Consider the following 19,033-nt stretch of genomic DNA (forward strand, 5'->3'; position numbering starts at 1 on the left):
TTAATATAAGGGGATCCATAGAATATATTGGGCAGGGAAATATATTTTTTAAAGAAATATCTCTTTTAATTGTTTATATATTCATTCATCCTGTTTACATTTGTTTTCATCTTATTTATACAGCTATATGTTTCGTTCTACATATGTAACATAAAAAATTTCAATTTTCTATATTTACACATAGGAGATCCCGTATTCGTTAAGAAATCTGTATTTAGATTTTACTATTTATAAAAAATAATAAACGTGTACATTTACATATTTTTATTTGTGTGTTTGGAAACGAATTACAAAAATATTGTACTCACGCATATTTAAGCAGAATATATCTACAAATACTATAAAAGTATTCAATATAATTTTGATTAAAACACAGCATTTACAACAATGGAATGATGGCTCTCAATTTTGCTATAGAGTTAAACAATATTTCTAATTTTTCTATCAAATGTAAAATATATTAATAATATATCTATGAATTGTTAAGTGCTTCAGTAAATTGTAGAGCTAATTTATCCTTACCTATAATAAATAAAAATTTGTCAACACTTATATAATTTATGACAAAAGTCAGTCATTTCAAATTTATGCTAAAAATATTTTTTTTAATTTGAAATTATCCTTATTCCTTTTATAATCCCTATTCCCCCAAAGATAAGGTGTATCAATAACTCTCTTAAACTTTTAATAACTCCATAAACTAACTTGACCACATGTAAAAATATGTATTTTGCCAATGTGGCAAGTATTTTTTTATTGGCTCTGTTAAAAATTTTGCTAAAGGTACTCTATTGGAAAGTGCAGTTAGAATCGCATATATTCTAATGCAGCTATACTTATCATAAAATGGAGACTTTAATATGTAAAGGAGCAGAGCAAGTCTTCGCCTGAATAATTCTTTCTCTTCTTCTTTGCTAAATGATATATTTTTTGTCTTTTTATTAGCTATATTTAAACTGTAAAATAATATTGAGTTTTTATATTATCATATAATTCAACCATTTTTATGTAGTTATTTGATAAGTTTGGTATTAAATTTTATCTTTTACCTGAGTAAATCAATAGCAAATGATAACAACCATGGTGGCCAACGTTTTTCTCCAGTAAAAGATATACATGCCAAATGAAAAAGTGGTTTCAAAATATAAAGAGTCTAAAAATGAAATAAGAGATATTAATGAATAAGTATTTTCTGGAGCTATTATACTTAGTTGGATTTCAATACATTTCTACCTCAGCTAATATCAAATCTTTTTCTGATACTGAAGATCTATTTAAGTTATCATTATTGTTAACATTAGAAGACAATGGTTCCCAAGTACGCATGTGTGAATGCTTGATATTTCTTATACTCCTAACAATAGTGCCAGACCGTTTCAATCTGAATCCTTCGTGTAATTTTTCATCGTGTGAGTTGCTTAGCTTCTCTCTGTTTAGTGGCTGTATTGGAGGGCTTTTTATTATACGTTCCTTATATAGATGAATCAGCAGAAGTCTTAACACAGTCCTATGAAAGATTCATTTACGAATATTAGTAATTGGGAGCAACATGTAATCTAAACTTCAGAAATATTATGCTACTTACTTAAATATTTGGACCATAGTGATCATGAACCATCTTCCAGTTTGGCCACATAACTTTTTTGCAGTGATCTCGAAAAGAGCCTCCGTGTATTCTACCACAGTCAACCAAATTTTAATTTTTGATTCAAACTGAGGAAACTGTAAATGAACGCATTTTCCGCTGCACATTAACAAATCATTGAAAAATACTATCAAATTCGAAGCTGAGTATAATAACTCCGACCAAAAGGCGGAATTATTAAAATGACCTAAAAAAAATGTTTACTGAATAAAAATCAACGAGAAAAGTCATCGTATTTGAAGAATAAAAGTAAATAATTTTTTTAACCAGCCGTGAAGTAAGGTAAGCAATGAACCGTATTTTCAATCTCAGATAACAATTGTGGATTTTCTATAATCCATTTTCTATATGGTTCGATGATTTTCAACACGGAAGAATTTACATTGCCCAACACCATTTTGACCTGTTAAACAATCTAATAAAATATGATCTGTGTGATCAATAATAATTAACCTTCCAATATTAATATACTATATTTTATGCATTATATATAGTACAGGACAAAAATCATTGGTCTCTTCCGATAGATCCGATAGATCGGGATAGATAGAACATTTGTTTTTTATTTTGTTTTCTGTCAGTTATGATAACAATTTATTATATAATAGAGCTTTTGTCAGAATAAACATGTTCTATATATATATATGTACTATGTAGTATGAGAAATTATGTAAGATGTATTAAAAGTATAAATATTTTGTAATGAATATTAATGACATAATAATATCTAATAATAACGAGAAGTTAAAACATCTTAGTATGATATACAATATTTTGTAATTATTCTAAATTTATATAAAGTTCGTTTATGTTCATCGACATAATAATTTCACATGTCATTAGAATTAGTTTTTGTAATAAATATTAATATCGTAATAGTATTTAGTAACGATGAAAAATTAAAACATCCTAGTATAATACATTTTATTATCATTCTAAACTTATGTTAAACGTATAAATTTACAAATTCAATTCATTTATATTCATCGATATAACAATCGTACGAGTATATAATTAATTTTCCCGCCTAATATAAAGTTCTCGTAGAATTAATATTTATCCTGTAAATTATTGATGAAGATAAGAAATATATTATAATTTTAATTAATATTAATAATTTTGTGCTTTTAACAAAATTCATTGTTGACAACTTTTAACGTATTTAAAAAGCTTTCGAATTAAAAATTTTCATTACTATAGCCACATAATACCGCCAAAATTTACTCCATGTTATACGGCGAAATCATTAACATTAGCTATTACAGTATTATAAATTTTTTATTTTCCGGAATTATGAATAAATGTAGAATAACGAATGAAACGAGTGAAATCCAAAAATGTACTCAGAACGGGGAAGAACACGAAGAATATCAATATTTAAATTTAATAAAAAAAATTATAAAAGAAGGGACGAGGAAAGATGATCGTACAGGTGTAGGCACATTGTCCATTTTCGGGACACAGATGCGATTTAATTTACGAGACAGTAAGTATTTTTCATATTTTAATAGAAGTTTAATATCTTATATAATTAATTACAATAACAAGATATCATTACCATAGATGTATTTCCATTGCTAACTACAAAGCGAGTATTTTGGAGGGGCGTAGTGGAAGAGTTGTTATGGTTTATTAGAGGATCGACAAATGCCAAGGAATTAAGTGAAAAGGATATCCACATATGGGATGCAAACAGTTCACGTGAGTTTCTAGACTCTTGTGGCTTCACAGATAGAAAAGAAGGAGATTTAGGACCTGTTTATGGATTTCAATGGAGACACTATGGTGCAGAGTACCGAAATATGGATACAGATTATAAAGGACAAGGTAAGACAATAATCGAATATTCCTACGTTTAATCGTACAAATTTAATTAGCTACAAGTACACTGAAAGGTTTGTTTATACAGGGATAGATCAGTTAAAACATATCATAGATAAGATAAAACATTCTCCCAATGATAGACGAATTGTAATGTCAGCATGGAACCCAGGCGACATTTCAAAAATGGCTCTACCTCCCTGTCACTGTCTTGTCCAATTTTATGTGAACAATGGAGAGTTATCATGTCAACTTTATCAAAGAAGCGCTGACATGGGTCTTGGCGTACCATTTAATATCGCATCCTATTCTTTGTTAACTTACATGCTAGCACACATTTCAAATTTAAAGGTAAATTTACAAGAAAGGAAAAGTGGCAAAATTTTTTAACAGAAACTTGTATCTTTTTGTTTATTTTTAGCCAGGTGAATTTATACATACAATGGGTGACTGTCACGTATACCTCAATCACATATCCGGACTCGAGGAACAAACAAAACGTGTGCCAAAACCATTCCCATATTTAAAAATCATTAGGAACGTTGAAAACATAGACGATTTCAGAGCGGATGATATCGAACTTATCGGATACAAGCCACACACAAAGTTATCTATGCCAATGGCCGTTTAAAAACAAAATTGAACACAGAGTACTGACACAAGCTTATGTACATATTTTTATCTAGAAGTAAGATTCGGTCATTAAGAAAATACATGTTCGATTGATATTAAATTGGTGAATGAATATATATTCATATAGCATTATTATATTTCAACCATATCTATACTTTATTTTCTAATAAAAACTGTTTTCGTTCATATCTTTAATAAACTCGTATCTTAATAATTATACATACATATACACGCAAAAAAATATATATATATATTTTTTGTATATATATATTTTTTCTAGTTATTTATATTTATATCAATTTCTATCAGTATCATTTTCAAAAGTGGTCCATACATGTCTGTTACAGCTCTACAAGTATAAACCATAATCATTTCGCCACACTGCATCACAAAAACAATCAAGTAAAAGAAGATTTTTCAAAAGGATGTAACTGACAAGCATGGACGGTAAAAGGCCTTGTGTAAGCAACTTTCAGAATTTAACAAAATTATTTTACTTTTATACAGTGCCTAGGTCCAGTACTATCTTAAATCATACATATAATTGTCCATTGAAAATATTATTTTCTCGCGTGATTGTAGAAGGAAATAAAAACGTTTTTAGTATCTTTTAAGTGATATTTTAAGCGAACATGTCATTTTTAATTTGGTTGATTTAAAAAATAATCGAAAGCGTTTAAAAAATGTGAGAAGAAAATTAAGAAAATTCTCTGAACATTAGGGGCTAGCACATCTTTGTATCATTAGACGATGAAGTACTTAATTGATGCAGTTGTTGAGTAATGGCCAGAGTGCCACTTTCACTTACTGTAATAGTTATCCAAATAACATCTAAATTTAAAAAAAGAGATTATTATTAAAAGATAATATCACAGGTGAGTAACAACAAGAAGGTAAATGATTTTACCTCCAAATAAGATTTCTGTAGATTTTACCATCATCCTCCATTTACTTTGAAATGTACCACAATGTGGAGGACTTTGAAGGTCCACGCTCACCTCTGTTATTTCTCCTGGGCCTAGAGATGGGACTGATATTTTTGTACATTCACCCATTTGAACTCCTCCTATATACTGTAAGCAAACTCCATCAGGCCATGCTTCTCTACCACTATTTTGTATATGCCATGATTTTCGAAAATTAGTAAGTGGTGGGATTGATTCTCCTTCGCCAATGGTGCTATCGCTTATCAGCATCATACAAGGAAATTTATGTTGAACTGGAGACTCAAAGTCAAAATAGCTACAAATTGCAGCTTGGAGATTCCTAAAATTTTATGTAGATTATTTGCACGTACATATACATTTATTTATTTATTTATGCTTCATCAACAAATGTCTATACAACAGTCACCATATTTGTCTTTCATAATTACAGTTTTAAAGAATAACTTAATATTCTAATGTAGCAGTTATTCCATTGAACAACAATTTATGTAATACATGAACAATAACTGAAGAAATTGCAAATGTTATGCGAGTGTGAGTTGTCAGTTATATAAATGCATAAATAAGCAAGGATGGATAAGACAATACAACAAGTAAACATGGCGACGGTAGGGTTAGGTCGGTTGACTAAACTTGACCAACGTAGAACGATTACAAGCGGGAGAGTATCTCACCAATTATTCATATCCAGAAAGAACTCAGCAGTAGTTTCGTTGAGCTGGCTGCCAGCCAACAGCTTCTGCAGCTGCTTCACCAGATCATCTCTGTCGGTGGTGCCTAGACAACTAAACTGGTGAAGCAAATGCTGGTCTACGTTGTCCATGTTCATAATGTATTTCGTCTCTCGCTCAATACTCCATGTAATGGGAACTGTCACACCGCGAGTCCGTGAAACTTCTCTATTCTGTTATCGTTTGATCTTTAACTGCAAATTTTAAATGTCATTCTTCATGACGTTCATCCCTGCCATAGACATGAAAAATATAGACCGCGGGTGTCAAATGAAGAGCATGGTCCTCGTTAAAAAAGAGATAGACATATCTAACGTGGTATCACTGTCTCTTTCTAACAGATACTATGCTCCGCCCACAGAAAAGGAAAGAGAGACGCGTTATTTATTTCTCTATCTCTTTTTTAACGAAGCCCATTTTCTCAACACGGCATCCGCGGTCTATACTTCTGATGTCTATGATCTGTGCGCAGTGGATACATACACTTCACACTCTACCCAAAAATGTACCGATTATGAGTACAGTTCCGTGGATGGTAAAAATCCGACTCTGTCGCCTTCTATCCCTTTATTTGCGTGATGTCACCTTGACCTTGAACGCTACTAGCCTCCGTGTTTCTACAGCGAATAAATAAATACGCAAAACGGACGTCGATCTGTTCTCGAAATCAACTCGTCCGCAGCGTCAACGCGGTCCTACATACACGCAACTTGGGTTGCATGTATGTAGGGGTCAAATAAATTTTAATTATTGGCGCATTATGATCAAGTAAAACATAATTTATCGTAGATTATAGATTAGAAATATTATTAAAATTTTACATATAGTTATGAACAAAAGTGTAAATCTGCAAAAGATACCAACCTTTAGCAAGATCTTTTTGTAAAACATAACTTCTAAGTCTAAAGTCTTATGTATATCATAAATAAAGTTGGAGAGGTATTTATGCAAACTAATATCTTTATGAATACAATTTGAAAAATGGAACCTAAATAGAAATTTTTTGTATCTATTAAATATCATAACAGATGTTACATTTTGAATATTTCATATATTTTTGCATATTACGTACATTTATGAAATTTCCCATAAATGAATGTATATCCGCAGTCTAATCATAATTCATCATTAAATACACAATGGACTATTTTAATGTATCGTGAAATTGATACAAGAATCGAAGTAAGCAAAGCAGTAAGCTAGTAGTGATATAGCAAACGATATAAAAATTATAATGAGAAGAAAAGTTCCAATTGCTTAAATAACGATTATTCAAAATAAAAGTCGTATATACCTTTATTTTATAAATTTATTTTATAAGTTTGGAAGTATTAAAATATAAACTATTCTAATCGTTTATTTGTTACAGTATGTGTAATAAAATTTCTTGTCTTGTTACGTGAACGCACTTAAGCGCCAAATCTCTGTTGCCGCACTGCGCATGCGCCTACGGCCCCTCCTGCATCTGGTCTCGAGAATGCGTGCGCATCACGCCGCGTAACAATTGAAATACGAAAGAGAAGACAGTCGCGATCCGAAGTTGATCATGTAGATATTCCAAAAACGTCCGATCGCAAGGTGATTTCGCGTACAAAGTGGACAAAAAGGAACGAGTGTCGATTGAAAACGGGAGTGCAGTTCGCAATGAGACATATTTGAACCGTGTGAACCAGTGGCTATCGTTAATTAGTCGCGAGTTCTTCATCACCGATAATCCCAAGCTTTTCTTTTTTCTTTTTTTTTTTCTTTTTTGGAGAAACGCGAGCTCGTGCATCGATGAAACGTTCAAAATCCTTGAAAAATTACTTTCATATTGACGTTAGGACATCGTGATGAAAGTTGGAAGTTATTTTACGATTAATAGCTGCGTTTCGACGATCGCGGAATAATTGGTGATAATAATCTCGTCGAAATCGAGATACTGGGAGAAGTAAGGTAAGTATAAGTGGATTTGATATTGTGGCCAATTTGGAGCATCATTATTTAACCCATTAAAGACCAAGCAGTAAAATACATGCATGTAATACGTAAAAGTTGCGTAAATGCTATTGGAAAAACGTAAACAAAGTAGATTATTGTTTTATCAGGTTACAAAAAGTATACTAAAATAGTAGATACATTACAGAAATCTATTATACAAATCGAAGGTACAATAAGAATTTCACTTGAAAAAAATGATTCATCATAGTGTTATAAAATACTTTAATTTTTTTTAATTTTATGAAAGTGTAAAATTTAGATAAAAGAAAAAATAATAACAAATTAAAATATTCCATATTACAAAAATATACAATGTAAATTCGATAAAATCTGCTAATGCAAATCAATTGAAAGAAATTACAAATGAAATGTATTAGCGCAATTTTCGTTCTCAATGGGTTATCTGCGCTATTTTTATATTTTCGTGAATTCTATAGGGTTTTCACGAGACAGCTCCAATTCATGGTTTGTGCCTAAACTTGATCTTTTAATTCAGTCGTCTTAAGAAACAAATTCATTCAATTCAATATCGTATACAGCGAATACACCGAATGAATTTATAAAAAGAGAAGAATAAATGAAATTTATCAAATTATCACTTTAAGTTTTCTTTAAGTTTGACACAGAATTGTAGGGACGTTGCTTAATACGCGGTTCTTCCATTTTCGCGATTTCTTATCTAATACACGTATTTTGATAAATCGTTATAAATAAAATCACACGTACTAGGCAAATTGAGTGAGCTGTAACTGACACAAAAGCTAGAGTATGGGAAAGTATGGAAATTGGGTTTTGATAATGTTGCCACTTGCCGAGAAACACTATCAGCCCCATTACTAGACTGCGGATTTTTATACATTTATGAAAAATTTGGAGCTGCAAAAATGCATATAATGTATAATGTATAATGCAAAGATATATAAAATATTCAAAAGAGTATTTATTATAATATTTAATACATGAAAGAAATTTCTATTCGGATTTCGCTTCCTTAGTGTTACGTTCCTAAAAATACACGATACATAAAAATCCGCAGTTTACTTTCCTGGCACACCATGTACATATAAGCATTAGTATAAGAAATGAAGTAAAACTTGCCTTCGATAGCATGATTGGGCCGTCTTCTGGCACGGGCAGTGTCCCGGAGCACGAGTTATCGGACAACCAGTCCCGTGTCGGGAAGAAACGCATCTTCGAGGATCTGGATATCGAGAGCTTCTGCGAGGAGGTCCAGAACGGTCACAAACGGTATCAGTACCAAGAAATCGAGGCTCCAATGGAAGTAGTCGCCTCCAACCAAGTAATAGGAGACACCGCGGCTCTATTTTCTCCGTTATCGGCCCGGGAAGCCGTCGACGAGTGTCCAGTCGCTCGATTGGAAGTACTTCTCGTGGACGGCACTAATTGCACCTGGACAACCGTCTCGGAGCTAGAATCCCAGCAAAACATTGTCGATATCGCGGCTTCACCCACCACATCCTCCTCGTCGTCCGAACACAGGCAAGAACAAGTAATTCAAGAGATCCAAATCGAGGAAACGAGCTATCCTATTGGCTCTGACTATTGGGAGCCAGTTGTTACCGTTCCATCGTCTAACATGCAACAGGGCAAGACCGATGTGTCTTCTAGTAATCATCAACAGCAACAATTTGACGATCAGGAGACTGGAAACCTTTCCTGGTTGCTGGATTTCAAGTTGGATCCGTTTATCGAGGCTGCTGACGAAAAGTCCACTGTACCTTCGCCCAAAGATGTTCACAGTGGTGTGCAGATATTCAAGATACTGTCAGACCTTTATGTTTAATAGTTAGGCTGCGGATAGTTATGTATTGCAAATAGTTAATAGCTTTATAACTAGAGAAACGTATAATTGAGATTTATATCGATTGAGTGTTATAACGGGTATGATATTTTGTAGGGAGATTGGTTAAACAGAGAATTATTTGTAAATTTAATTGACTGTATTTTCTGATAAGTCTTATCTTTATTTTATTCGTACGGTATAGGATTTTTATAAGAGCAGATCACACTCTCAAGCATTACAGAGATAGATAGGCTTTAACAATTTTACTTGGAGTAATTGTAAATTAAATTACGTTGGACTTTTCCTACTTACATGTTCGTCTTTCGTACATTTTTCCATCTTTGAATTTTTATTATTGCATAAACATCCGCAGTCTGCTTAATTAATTTTATATTTCGTGAAATCATGAAAAAGTCTATTTATGACTTAAAATGTCGTTAAAAATATAATTTATAAACTTCGATATACATATACAGAGTCCGGCCGAATAACATGTAAAAGCAAATACGATGTGATTCCTTGTACAAAAATGAGGAAAAAATATAAAATAAAATTCTTTCATTCTCGACTTAGTCTTCGAGAAAATCGAATTTGAACATGGTTAGTTAAAAATCGATCTATCACGTTCTTTTTCTCGGGAACAAAATTTTCTCTTGTGAAAAAATGTTATTCTACATTTTTGACTTATTTTCACACATAGAATGACTTCCTGTCGATTACTCGATAAGTCCTGCTTGATAAGTTTTCAAAGTCGATTACTTCCAAAACTAAGCCAAAAAATGAAAAAACTTTTATTCTATACTTCTTACTTTTACACAGAAAATCACGTCGTGCTCGTTGTTCCTATGTATATATAAAATTATTCACCAATACAGTTCGAAGAAATCGTATGTTTTATATTTTTTACGCAGGAAATAAGACAAGGGTAAATGGACGTTCTTATGGATCTACTTACGTGAACGACGTGAAAAGGAGTTACAACGAAAACGGATCGTCACATCAGGAGTCGAATCATAGTTACTCTAGCCTGGATAATAGAAATTTTGCGTCTTCCCGATGTAACGGCCCAAAGAAGCCGCCTTTCACGTACACAGAGCTTATCGAACACGCTCTTCGGGAAAGGGGAGAGCTCACGGTGTCAGCTATTTATCAGTGGATCTCGTGAGTACCTTCCAAGAGTATTTGAACCCCTCGGAAGCCACACTCGTCAATTCAATGAAAAAGAAAGTAGAAAAAAGGAATTACTATATATCCATTTTAGAATATTATTATATATTCACTTTAATAGAGCAATTTTCAATAGACTCTGTATTTAAACCACTAGAACTTTGTATAGGTACTGAATTTATAAAATAATAATTAGTAATAATATCGTAATTAATAATTTAGGTATTTATGCAAGCAAATTCATATTTTTGGAAACACGAATGGAACATAAGTAGAATTCTCTTAATGAATATTTTCTTTGGATATCTTGCATCTTTTCCCATATCAAGTACATTTAAATTTCCTAGAAACATTCATAGTCAAGACACTAATCTTTATTATCAAAATTATTTGTTGAAAATTATCTGCGGTAAGCCTTGACCCAAATTCTTCGTGAATACAAAATCCACAATGTTCTATCGAAATTAAGTTAAAATACGAGAATAGAGGATACGGAAAAGAATACATAAGATTTTAACTAAATTCACAGATGTTAGAACTATAAGAAAGAAATACAATTATATATTAGGTAAATATCGTAAGAGGAGGATTGAAAATGAGTTCAGGGGCTCGATTATCTATATTATCTATATTTGACAAACCTTCGATCGAACAGGTGAAAGCACAGAACCAGTAAATTGTGCACATTCGTGTTGGTGGAGAGTAGAGGGAGGGTTGAAACGAGCGAAAGAGCCGGTACCAGCTGGTACCGCTGCGTAGCGAGGGCAGCGGTGCCAAGGGGTACCATCTAAGAACGCGACCCTCCCCGACCAGCTACCCCGCATCGACGCGGATTACGTTCTCGTAAATTCGTAGAAACTCGTTTCCTACATTTCCTACGGTTCGAAGGAGAACCATATATAGTGAATGTATTACATAGTACACTTAGGATGAATCACTTGCAGGGAGATGAATTCGATACTTACAAATTTACAAAATGACATTTTTATAGATACGTTTGATCTTTTATTTTATTTTCCCCCTTTTGATTTCTTCTTTTTTATGTATTTAATGTATGTATTAATGGTATTGGATATTTAATGAAGAGGATCAAAGTAGATTAATAATGTAACGGATATATAAAATTCTATTTACTCTATTATTTATTCTATTCTTTCTATATTAATTCTATTTATTCTATTTACTATATATAGAACAATTAAAAAATTTATTCTTTCTGAAAGAAATCAGTTGTTACACTGGGTATTTTGTACTCATACTTTGGATAGTTTTTGATATTTTTAACTTATTTTTGGTAATTAGGTCACATATACCAAACAAATTTTCAAATTAAGTGATATTTCATATTATTTGAAACCAATCATAATGAAAATCAATAAAAATCTATAATGTAAAGGTGAATTGTTCTCTTTTTGTTTGCATAATCATTCGATATATGTATGTAGTTATTGGATCAGATAAAGTTACTATTTAAAGCCTTGTGCTTGGGGCGTTCCAGCGGGTCTTTCGTCTTTTCCTAAAGACAGAGAATTAATTAGGGGAGTGTGTAACACTCCGTGACATCGCCGCAAGCAGGTGAAGAAAATTGTTCTCGTGGGGTGAGCACGCTTGTCGACGCTGAACCGACAAGTGACAGGAACTGTTTAAACGTCTGTCATTATGCAAATGTAGACATTCACATGATCGTTTACTGCTCATTGAATAAGTGACAAAATTAGAATTTTTCTATATAGTAAATTCTATATTATAAAACAATTTTTATAAAATTTATCAACTCACGCCTAATTTACTTATTTTTGTTTACTATATTTGGAAAATTAATAAATTATTTTTCTTATTATATCTAGAGAACATTTTCCCTATTACAAAAGCAATGACGACCGTTGGAAAAATTCTGTGCGGCACAACCTCTCCATAAATCCCCACTTCAGGAAGGGATCAAAGGCACCACATGGAGCTGGTCACTTATGGGCCATCGCGAATCGCTCAGGAGATCCTAGACCTAGACAATCCATTAACAATTTTAACGCTAATTCTTCCATAAAGCAAATGAGTAAGAACACTGTCGAAGTTGAAAATCTGAGGAAGAACATCAGGTAATTAATCACTGTTTAGATAAAAAATTCATGATGGAATGTTTATTTACTTTAATCACTGACATTTTCAGTGAAATGAATCCAATAGATGAAGTAGAAGCGGCAACTGCTAGCATTACACAACAGTCTTCAGAAGAAGAGGCTGATAATGTAGTGAATTCTGTGACGCTAGAACACTGTGCTGAAGAAATCCTTAGTGGTATCAAGAAGGAAGTAGAGGTACAATATCTTGTACCTATGATAGTCTCCAACAATGAACATGGATCAACCCAATCCAATCAACAAACACAGGAGCTTCATTATCCTGTGAAAGAGAGTGGTAATCGAATTAATTAAACAGCGAAGGTTTTATGAATAAGAGTTCAACTTTGAATGTTATTAATTAAGTTGATAAATGTATCTTTGTAGATTTCCTTAACCCAGTATCAAAGGAAGTGGTTGCAGAAGAATGTGGACTTATCAGTGAAGGTTATCTAGTCACAGACCTAAATCCCACTACTTTGGGCCTGAACATGGTTGAACCAGAAATCATTACACCTGAAAATCTTTTCGGAGAGGAGTTAAGTTTCCAGTTTTATGAATTGTCATCTCCATCGCAAATTCAATCTGCCTGACACATGGGGAAAAACAAGTTGCGATTAATTGTCATCGACGAGCTGCACGTACAAAATAATCAGGACTGCGATCAAGTGGAAAACGGAGAAGATATTCATAGTGGTATCGATGAAAAGGAATTTCAAGAATCGATGGTTAAAAGCTGATTTTTTTCGACAGTGCTACAGCAAGTCTCATATGATAATCAGAGCAAAAATGGTTATTACATTCCTTTGAAGATTCTCGAAACCTATGAGTGAGCAAAGTTGAATAAAATGCAGCATATTATTGCTCCAATTGTGCCTGGATATGTGTCTTATCGAGTCATTTAATACTACATATTAGTATAGTTTTCTTTTAGCCCTTACAGAATAATATGTACCGTTTTTTGTATTAGCAAAAGAAAATACAATATTTACTACGAGCTGTAAATATTATTATTCTTTTAAACTCTGATTACTTTGAAAGTTTTATATACGAAGAAGTAGGAATTCAACTAACAGTGGATGTTTGTAAAGTGTTCATTTTACTATGTAGAAATTATTTTACAATACAACACGTTTTCATCAAACCGTCTGTTTCGTAGCTTTTTAATTATTTTTGTTGAGAATCTGTTTCATCTTCGTCTTCCTCTGCTTTATTACTTTCAGATTCTCTAAGCAATTTTTCTGCTAATTTCTTTTCTCTCTCCAACATCTTTGCTTTCTTCAGTTCCTTCTTCAACTTCTTCTCATCTTTTTCTGCCATACTCACTGCCTCTGATAGTTTTGTTGCAGACATAGTTCCTTGAGCTATCAATTTATGTCTAATCTCTTCAATCTTACGTTCCTTTCGCTCTTTAGCTTCTAATTCTGCCTGTTGCTTTTGAGCTATTTTTTCTTGTACCTGAGCTATTAATTGCTTCATAGTGGCCATTTTCTTTTCTATTTGTGCTTGCCTATAGAAAGATATATATTTAAACATTTATTGTTATATTATAGTATCATATAGTATATATATATCATCTATATATATACCATAAGTTATCTATATATATATATATATGTTACTATTTTTACATACTTAGCTAACAATGCCTCTTCTTCGATCTTCTTTTTTTCTTTAATCTGTTGTAATCTTTCTTGAATATTTAATGGATGTGCAAGACTTTCATACTCTTTCATGTCTTCTACTTCTTCAGGAGTAGGCCAAGCCAATCCTGCAGGTACTCCTAAAGCTTCCATTCCATATCTTCCTAATATTCGTTTCTTGTATTTGACTGTCTCATGAAATCGATCTTGTGGTGTATCGTAAGGTTTTTTCCCTAACAATATATTCCTGTGTGCTTCTGTAAGTCTTGATTTATTTCTCTTTCTTTCTAAGTCAGCATTATCTTGCTCTTCTATAAAGATAGGTTTCTCTTCAGCGGATTCAATAATTGTACTTCCCTTTGAAAAGTAACATTTTGCACCAATATTTTGAAATCTTAACTTCAATGGTACATTGAAAATTAACTGTTTTATAGACATTTTCTTGACCTCCTTTTGTTTATTTTCGCGTTGTTTGTTATATTAATAATTATATTATATTAATAACGCAGAATTATTAACAACTTTGCACTTGTAACAATAAAAAATGTTTCCCTTATTTAACTAAATCATCGAACTATATTGTTCTTTGCAATTAATGAAAGTTATAATTAATATTTCTTATTAAGATCATTAAATCTATCTTGCAATACGTTAAGTGAATATGAACATAAAGTAAATAGGTTATGTCAAGTTATGTATCTAACATTATTTCAGGTTAGGTTATGTAGTACAACAATGTCTGTATATTCAACGAGCTTGTGACGACGTTGATGTTACTGTGAATTTAATATTATAATAATATAATATATTTTACAATAATTAGTTTAATAGTTAATAAAATGGGTCGATTAGCAGAGGTACGATATTTATTAATATTAAATTATATAAATTATATGTTTTGCAATGTAAAATATAAAACATAACCTATTATCGAAACTTTATTTTATATACAGGTAGTTGGCGAACAATCATCCGAGAAATGTAAAACTTTTGTATTCATGGGTGAAGGTTATACCTTGGGAAATTCCTTAGTAGCAGTAATCTCGCAAAAGTACGCCGCATCAATTAGAACGTAAGTTCAACGATAAATAGACTGTTAATTATTAATCATCTTTATTACAGTCCTGATGTGGAGTTTTGTGCTTGTTTCGTCAATCATCCATCAGAAGGAAACATATACTTGAGGATCCAAGCGAAAAACGGAAAAGCTATAGACATACTAAGAAAAGGATTACAAGATTTTGAAAAGATTTGTGATCACACTTTAGAAACTTTCAACAATGCTTATGAACAGTTTAAGACTTCTAGAGATATGTTTGTAGATAGTACGTAAAGATGCTATTTTTTACAGAAATATATAATTTATTTGATTTTTATTTTATAACTATTATTATTTGTGAATAATATTTAACTAGATAATATTTTACAATTTTTTTTATATTACATGTGTGTTCTATAAATTTTTGCACCTTTATATATCATAAGTACATAAACATCTACCAGTCTACCTACAAAATATGGTATGTAATAAAAATAGGAAAGAAAAGGAAAATGACCAGAAGTAGGTAATTTACACCCTTGGACAAAAAGATAGCACATGTGTGCTATCATTAATTTCTCATAGATAGAGTCCGAATTTCCCAAGTTTGACGAATGGCATATAAACAGTACCTTGTAGTAATAAGGTATATGAGCTTGAAACTGTATCTTCGCTATTCCTCTTGTATTTATCAACAATGATTGTGAAATCCGGTCGGCGAAATGATAGCACACTTTCAAAAGTTGTAGTGTTTATTATCTACTAAATTGTACAAAAATAAAAAACCTTTTAAAATTTAATAATGTGTGGATCCTCCCTTATTCTCCACCACCTCCAGCATTCGTTTCGGCAAAGAACGATATAGTTTTCTAATATAATCCAGCGATATATTTCTCCATTCCTCTTCAAGGCACTTTTTTAACTGATTAATACTTTCAAATTGCCTATTTTCTCTATAAACGGCATTGCTTAATTTACTCCAACAGTTTTCGATTATGTTTAAATCGGGGGAGCATGCAGGCCAGTCCAAAACTGCAATATTTTCTGTTGAAAAATATTCTTTCACAACCTTAGCGGTGTGAACTGCAGCATTATCTTGCTGAAAAATAAAATCTTGTCTCGCAATATGTGTTGCGTACTTTGCAATTTGATTTTGTATCAAATTACGATAGGTTATAGCATTCATCTTGCTGCGAATTGATATTAAATCAGTCTTTCCGTTATACCCAATACCTGCCCAAAGCATAATGCTACCTCCACCCATTTGACGCCGTATTTGTGACAATTTTTTTTTTCTTACATCATGATAGTAAAAATTGAATCCATCTGGGCCATCTAAATTAAATCTTTTTTTATCTGTAAATATAACTTTCCTCCACTTCTTGTTCCACCGTATATGTTCTTTTGCAAAATATAATCGATGCTCCTTGTGAATCTGCTTTAGAGCTGGTCTTCGTTTTAATTTCATCCGCTTTATGTGCGCGGATTGTTGTAGTACACGTCTGACATTCCGAGGATTAGTTTTTACGCCAACTTTTTCTGCAATTTCACGTGACGTGAGAAGCGAATTTGACGCGGCACGTAAAATTGCACGTTTTTCACGAGTACTAATCGCGGAAGGTCTCCCACTGCTTTTTTTTGTTCCATAATTATTTACATCTTTCAGTAAATTATAAATGACTTTCCGACTTCTACTGAGAACTTTTGCAATTTTAGAAATAGTAAAGTTTTCTTTCTTTAATTTCAAAACTGTTTGAATCTCTTCACTATTTAGCTGTTTTCCACGTCCCATTGTTTGAATCGAAATTTGTAAGGTTTCTAATGAAATTCTTCTACTTTTCACTACGTCTACACCACTCAGAATACACAGAAATACTAAGGAATGGAAACAAAATGCTTGGTGTGCTATCATTTCGCCGACCGGATTTCACAATCATTGTTGATAAATACAAGAGGAATAGCGAAGATACAGTTTCAAGCTCATATACCTTATTACTACAAGGTACTGTTTATATGCCATTCGTCAAACTTGGGAAATTCGGACTCTATCTATGAGAAATTAATGATAGCACACATGTGCTATCTTTTTGTCCAAGGGTGTACATGGAAGTTTATTTCTTAGGCAACCTCAGCAGGCCTCTGTCTATCCACAACTTTGTGACTTTTTGACAAATAGTCTGCGAACTCTTGATAAGGAGCTTTCCTTAGCGCCTGATCATGCCATAGATCTGGTGTTAAATAGGCATAGGTTTTGGCAATAGCTGCATAGGTAGCTTTCGCAAAATTACCAAGAGTACAAGTAGATCCTCTGGCCGAGGTATAGCAGTCTTCTATACCAGCCATCTGTAACAATTTCTTAGGGACAGGTGCTGATACGATACCTGTACCCCTTGGTGCTGGAATTAGACGCACCTGAACCGATCCACACTTGCCAGTAACTTTACAGGGTACAGTATGAGGATCCCCAATCTTGTTTCCCCAATAACCACGACGTACTGGCACAACTGAAAGCTTAGCCAGTATGATAGCTCCACGAATGGCAGTGGCCACTTCCTTAGAGCATTTTACACCTAGGCCAATGTGGCCTTTATAATCCCCAATAGCTACGAAAGCCTATAAAATGAGAAATTACTAATATCATCTCTAGTGAATTAATAATCATACTAGATCAATATTTGAAAAGTTATGCCTATATAAAGTTACCTTGAAACGAGTACGCTGTCCAGCTCTAGTTTGTTTCTGTACAGGCATGATTTTCAGTACTTCATCTTTCAATTCAACTCCAAGGAATTTGTCAATGATCTCATATTCTTTGATAGGCAATGAAAAGAGATAGATGTGTTCTAAGGATTCTATTCTTCCATCTCTAACAAGGCGTCCAAGTTTAGTTACTGGGATCCATTCTTTGCTATCTTCTTTACCACGTCCACGACCACGACCTCTACCTCTGCCTCCGCGGCCTCTACCTCTTGGACCTCCACGGTCACCTCCACGGTCACCTCCACGAGAACCAAACCCTCCACGAAAACCTCCACGCGCGGCTGGAGCAGTGTCCGCCATTCTGTTTGATATTGACAAAAGAAATAAGATTTATAGATTATTAAATGAAAAACTAAATAATTAAATAATGTATTTAATGAAATAGTTAGGTTAGGTTTGGATTAATTTTTTAAACGGTAGAAATACTTTATTTGTTAAGGGGCAATACCACAACCCCAAAACACGTGTCTCTGATTACTAATAGATTGAAATTTTAAATACAAAATTTAATTTTTACAATATTTATTAAAATTATGGGATTTTTTATATTTATAAAAGTAACAAAAACGTGTTTTATAGAGAACCGAATACTGAAAACGAAAAAATTACTCATATCATATTTACGTTCCTTCTCTCTCCTGAGTTACAGGAGAAAGTCAATCACCTCTGTCACATTCACCAAATCGAATAAGTCGATATATCTCGAATAGATGCTACATCCGATATTTAAATATACATTTCAATAA

The 19,033-nt window shown here is 32.6% G+C and overlaps 7 protein-coding genes and 1 long non-coding RNA gene across 11 annotated transcripts; 3 read left to right on the forward strand and 5 right to left on the reverse strand.

The window, feature by feature from the left end:
* Positions 1–59: 59 nt before the first annotated feature.
* Positions 60–2,179, reverse strand: LOC132914864 (peroxisomal membrane protein PEX16). Its single transcript, XM_060974362.1, has 5 exons — positions 1,913–2,179; positions 1,586–1,832; positions 1,234–1,507; positions 1,050–1,153; positions 60–956 (listed from the first exon to the last, which is right to left on the reverse strand). Exons 1-5 carry the CDS (start codon positions 2,040–2,042, stop codon positions 701–703), a joined length of 1,011 nt encoding a protein of 336 aa, XP_060830345.1. The 5' UTR covers positions 2,043–2,179; the 3' UTR covers positions 60–700.
* On the forward strand, positions 1,789–4,215 carry LOC132914866 (thymidylate synthase). Of its 2 annotated transcripts, none has more exons than XM_060974363.1 (5): positions 1,789–1,927; positions 2,846–3,131; positions 3,209–3,472; positions 3,555–3,817; positions 3,888–4,215. In XM_060974363.1, the coding sequence occupies exons 2-5, from the start codon at positions 2,873–2,875 to the stop codon at positions 4,095–4,097; spliced, it is 996 nt and encodes a 331-aa protein (XP_060830346.1). In that variant the 5' UTR covers positions 1,789–1,927; positions 2,846–2,872; the 3' UTR covers positions 4,098–4,215. The 2 variants fall into 2 exon arrangements, with proteins under 2 accessions (XP_060830346.1, XP_060830347.1); XM_060974364.1 differs by having other exon boundaries at positions 1,806–1,927; positions 2,953–3,131.
* Positions 3,496–6,468, reverse strand: LOC132914873 (protein ILRUN). Of its 2 annotated transcripts, XM_060974375.1 has the most exons (4): positions 6,261–6,468; positions 5,721–5,971; positions 5,007–5,365; positions 3,496–4,930 (listed from the first exon to the last, which is right to left on the reverse strand). In XM_060974375.1, exons 2-4 carry the CDS (start codon positions 5,873–5,875, stop codon positions 4,824–4,826), a joined length of 621 nt encoding a protein of 206 aa, XP_060830358.1. In that variant the 5' UTR covers positions 5,876–5,971; positions 6,261–6,468; the 3' UTR covers positions 3,496–4,823. The 2 variants fall into 2 exon arrangements, with proteins under 2 accessions (XP_060830358.1, XP_060830357.1); XM_060974374.1 differs by lacking the exon at positions 6,261–6,468 and having other exon boundaries at positions 5,721–6,134.
* Positions 6,469–7,122: 654 nt separating this feature from the next.
* Positions 7,123–13,734, forward strand: LOC132914853 (forkhead box protein A1-A-like). Its single transcript, XM_060974342.1, has 6 exons — positions 7,123–7,712; positions 8,865–9,520; positions 10,473–10,722; positions 12,576–12,824; positions 12,896–13,143; positions 13,233–13,734. Exons 2-6 carry the CDS (start codon positions 8,866–8,868, stop codon positions 13,436–13,438), a joined length of 1,608 nt encoding a protein of 535 aa, XP_060830325.1. The 5' UTR covers positions 7,123–7,712; position 8,865; the 3' UTR covers positions 13,439–13,734.
* Positions 11,338–11,861, reverse strand: LOC132914795 (uncharacterized). The gene is made up of 2 exons (XR_009659686.1): positions 11,694–11,861; positions 11,338–11,603 (listed from the first exon to the last, which is right to left on the reverse strand). It is a non-coding gene; the product is annotated as an uncharacterized LOC132914795 (long non-coding RNA).
* A 191-nt stretch (positions 13,735–13,925) lies between the features above and the next one.
* Positions 13,926–15,163, reverse strand: LOC132914870 (large ribosomal subunit protein mL64). Its single transcript, XM_060974370.1, has 2 exons — positions 14,481–15,163; positions 13,926–14,355 (listed from the first exon to the last, which is right to left on the reverse strand). Exons 1-2 carry the CDS (start codon positions 14,924–14,926, stop codon positions 14,013–14,015), a joined length of 789 nt encoding a protein of 262 aa, XP_060830353.1. The 5' UTR covers positions 14,927–15,163; the 3' UTR covers positions 13,926–14,012.
* A 39-nt stretch (positions 15,164–15,202) lies between these two features.
* On the forward strand, positions 15,203–15,872 carry LOC132914878 (probable DNA-directed RNA polymerases I and III subunit RPAC2). The gene is made up of 3 exons (XM_060974380.1): positions 15,203–15,345; positions 15,442–15,539; positions 15,611–15,872. Exons 1-3 carry the CDS (start codon positions 15,328–15,330, stop codon positions 15,819–15,821), a joined length of 327 nt encoding a protein of 108 aa, XP_060830363.1. The 5' UTR covers positions 15,203–15,327; the 3' UTR covers positions 15,822–15,872.
* Positions 15,873–17,627: 1,755 nt separating this feature from the next.
* LOC132914869 (small ribosomal subunit protein uS5-like) lies at positions 17,628–19,003 on the reverse strand. 2 transcript variants are annotated; one of them, XM_060974369.1, is made up of 4 exons: positions 18,912–19,003; positions 18,231–18,588; positions 17,940–18,140; positions 17,628–17,870 (listed from the first exon to the last, which is right to left on the reverse strand). In XM_060974369.1, the coding sequence occupies exons 2-4, from the start codon at positions 18,585–18,587 to the stop codon at positions 17,646–17,648; spliced, it is 783 nt and encodes a 260-aa protein (XP_060830352.1). In that variant the 5' UTR covers position 18,588; positions 18,912–19,003; the 3' UTR covers positions 17,628–17,645. The 2 variants fall into 2 exon arrangements, with proteins under 2 accessions (XP_060830352.1, XP_060830351.1); XM_060974368.1 differs by having other exon boundaries at positions 17,628–18,140.
* Between the last annotated feature and the right edge of the window lie 30 nt (positions 19,004–19,033).

Source organism: Bombus pascuorum, chromosome 15 (assembly GCF_905332965.1).
Source record: "Bombus pascuorum chromosome 15, iyBomPasc1.1, whole genome shotgun sequence".
In the NCBI taxonomy this organism is placed as follows: Eukaryota; Metazoa; Arthropoda; class Insecta; order Hymenoptera; family Apidae; genus Bombus; species Bombus pascuorum.

Coding starts and splice junctions, on each gene's coding strand:
- LOC132914853 (XM_060974342.1), top strand. CDS start 8,866: ATGATTGGGCCGTCTTCTGGCACGGGCAGTGTCCCGGAGCACGAGTTA. Junction 10,723..12,575: donor GCTATTTATCAGTGGATCTC/GTGAGTACCTTC, acceptor TATTATATCTAG/AGAACATTTTCCCTATTACA. Junction 12,825..12,895: donor AATCTGAGGAAGAACATCAG/GTAATTAATCAC, acceptor TGACATTTTCAG/TGAAATGAATCCAATAGATG.
- LOC132914878 (XM_060974380.1), top strand. Junction 15,540..15,610: donor GTAGCAGTAATCTCGCAAAA/GTACGCCGCATC, acceptor TCTTTATTACAG/TCCTGATGTGGAGTTTTGTG.
- LOC132914864 (XM_060974362.1), bottom strand. CDS start 2,042: ATGGTGTTGGGCAATGTAAATTCTTCCGTGTTGAAAATCATCGAACCA. Junction 1,833..1,912: donor CTTACCTTACTTCACGGCTG/GTTAAAAAAATT, acceptor CATTTTTTTTAG/GTCATTTTAATAATTCCGCC. Junction 957..1,049: donor TTTGCTATTGATTTACTCAG/GTAAAAGATAAA, acceptor ATTATTTTACAG/TTTAAATATAGCTAATAAAA.
- LOC132914866 (XM_060974363.1), top strand. CDS start 2,873: ATGTTATACGGCGAAATCATTAACATTAGCTATTACAGTATTATAAAT. Junction 3,132..3,208: donor GCGATTTAATTTACGAGACA/GTAAGTATTTTT, acceptor TCATTACCATAG/ATGTATTTCCATTGCTAACT. Junction 3,473..3,554: donor TACAGATTATAAAGGACAAG/GTAAGACAATAA, acceptor TTGTTTATACAG/GGATAGATCAGTTAAAACAT.
- LOC132914873 (XM_060974375.1), bottom strand. CDS start 5,875: ATGAACATGGACAACGTAGACCAGCATTTGCTTCACCAGTTTAGTTGT. Junction 5,366..5,720: donor TTTCTGGATATGAATAATTG/GTGAGATACTCT, acceptor ATAAAATTTTAG/GAATCTCCAAGCTGCAATTT. Junction 4,931..5,006: donor TACAGAAATCTTATTTGGAG/GTAAAATCATTT, acceptor TTTTAAATTTAG/ATGTTATTTGGATAACTATT.
- LOC132914869 (XM_060974368.1), bottom strand. CDS start 18,587: ATGGCGGACACTGCTCCAGCCGCGCGTGGAGGTTTTCGTGGAGGGTTT. Junction 18,141..18,230: donor GACAGCGTACTCGTTTCAAG/GTAACTTTATAT, acceptor CTCATTTTATAG/GCTTTCGTAGCTATTGGGGA.
- LOC132914870 (XM_060974370.1), bottom strand. CDS start 14,926: ATGTCTATAAAACAGTTAATTTTCAATGTACCATTGAAGTTAAGATTT. Junction 14,356..14,480: donor GAAGAGGCATTGTTAGCTAA/GTATGTAAAAAT, acceptor ATCTTTCTATAG/GCAAGCACAAATAGAAAAGA.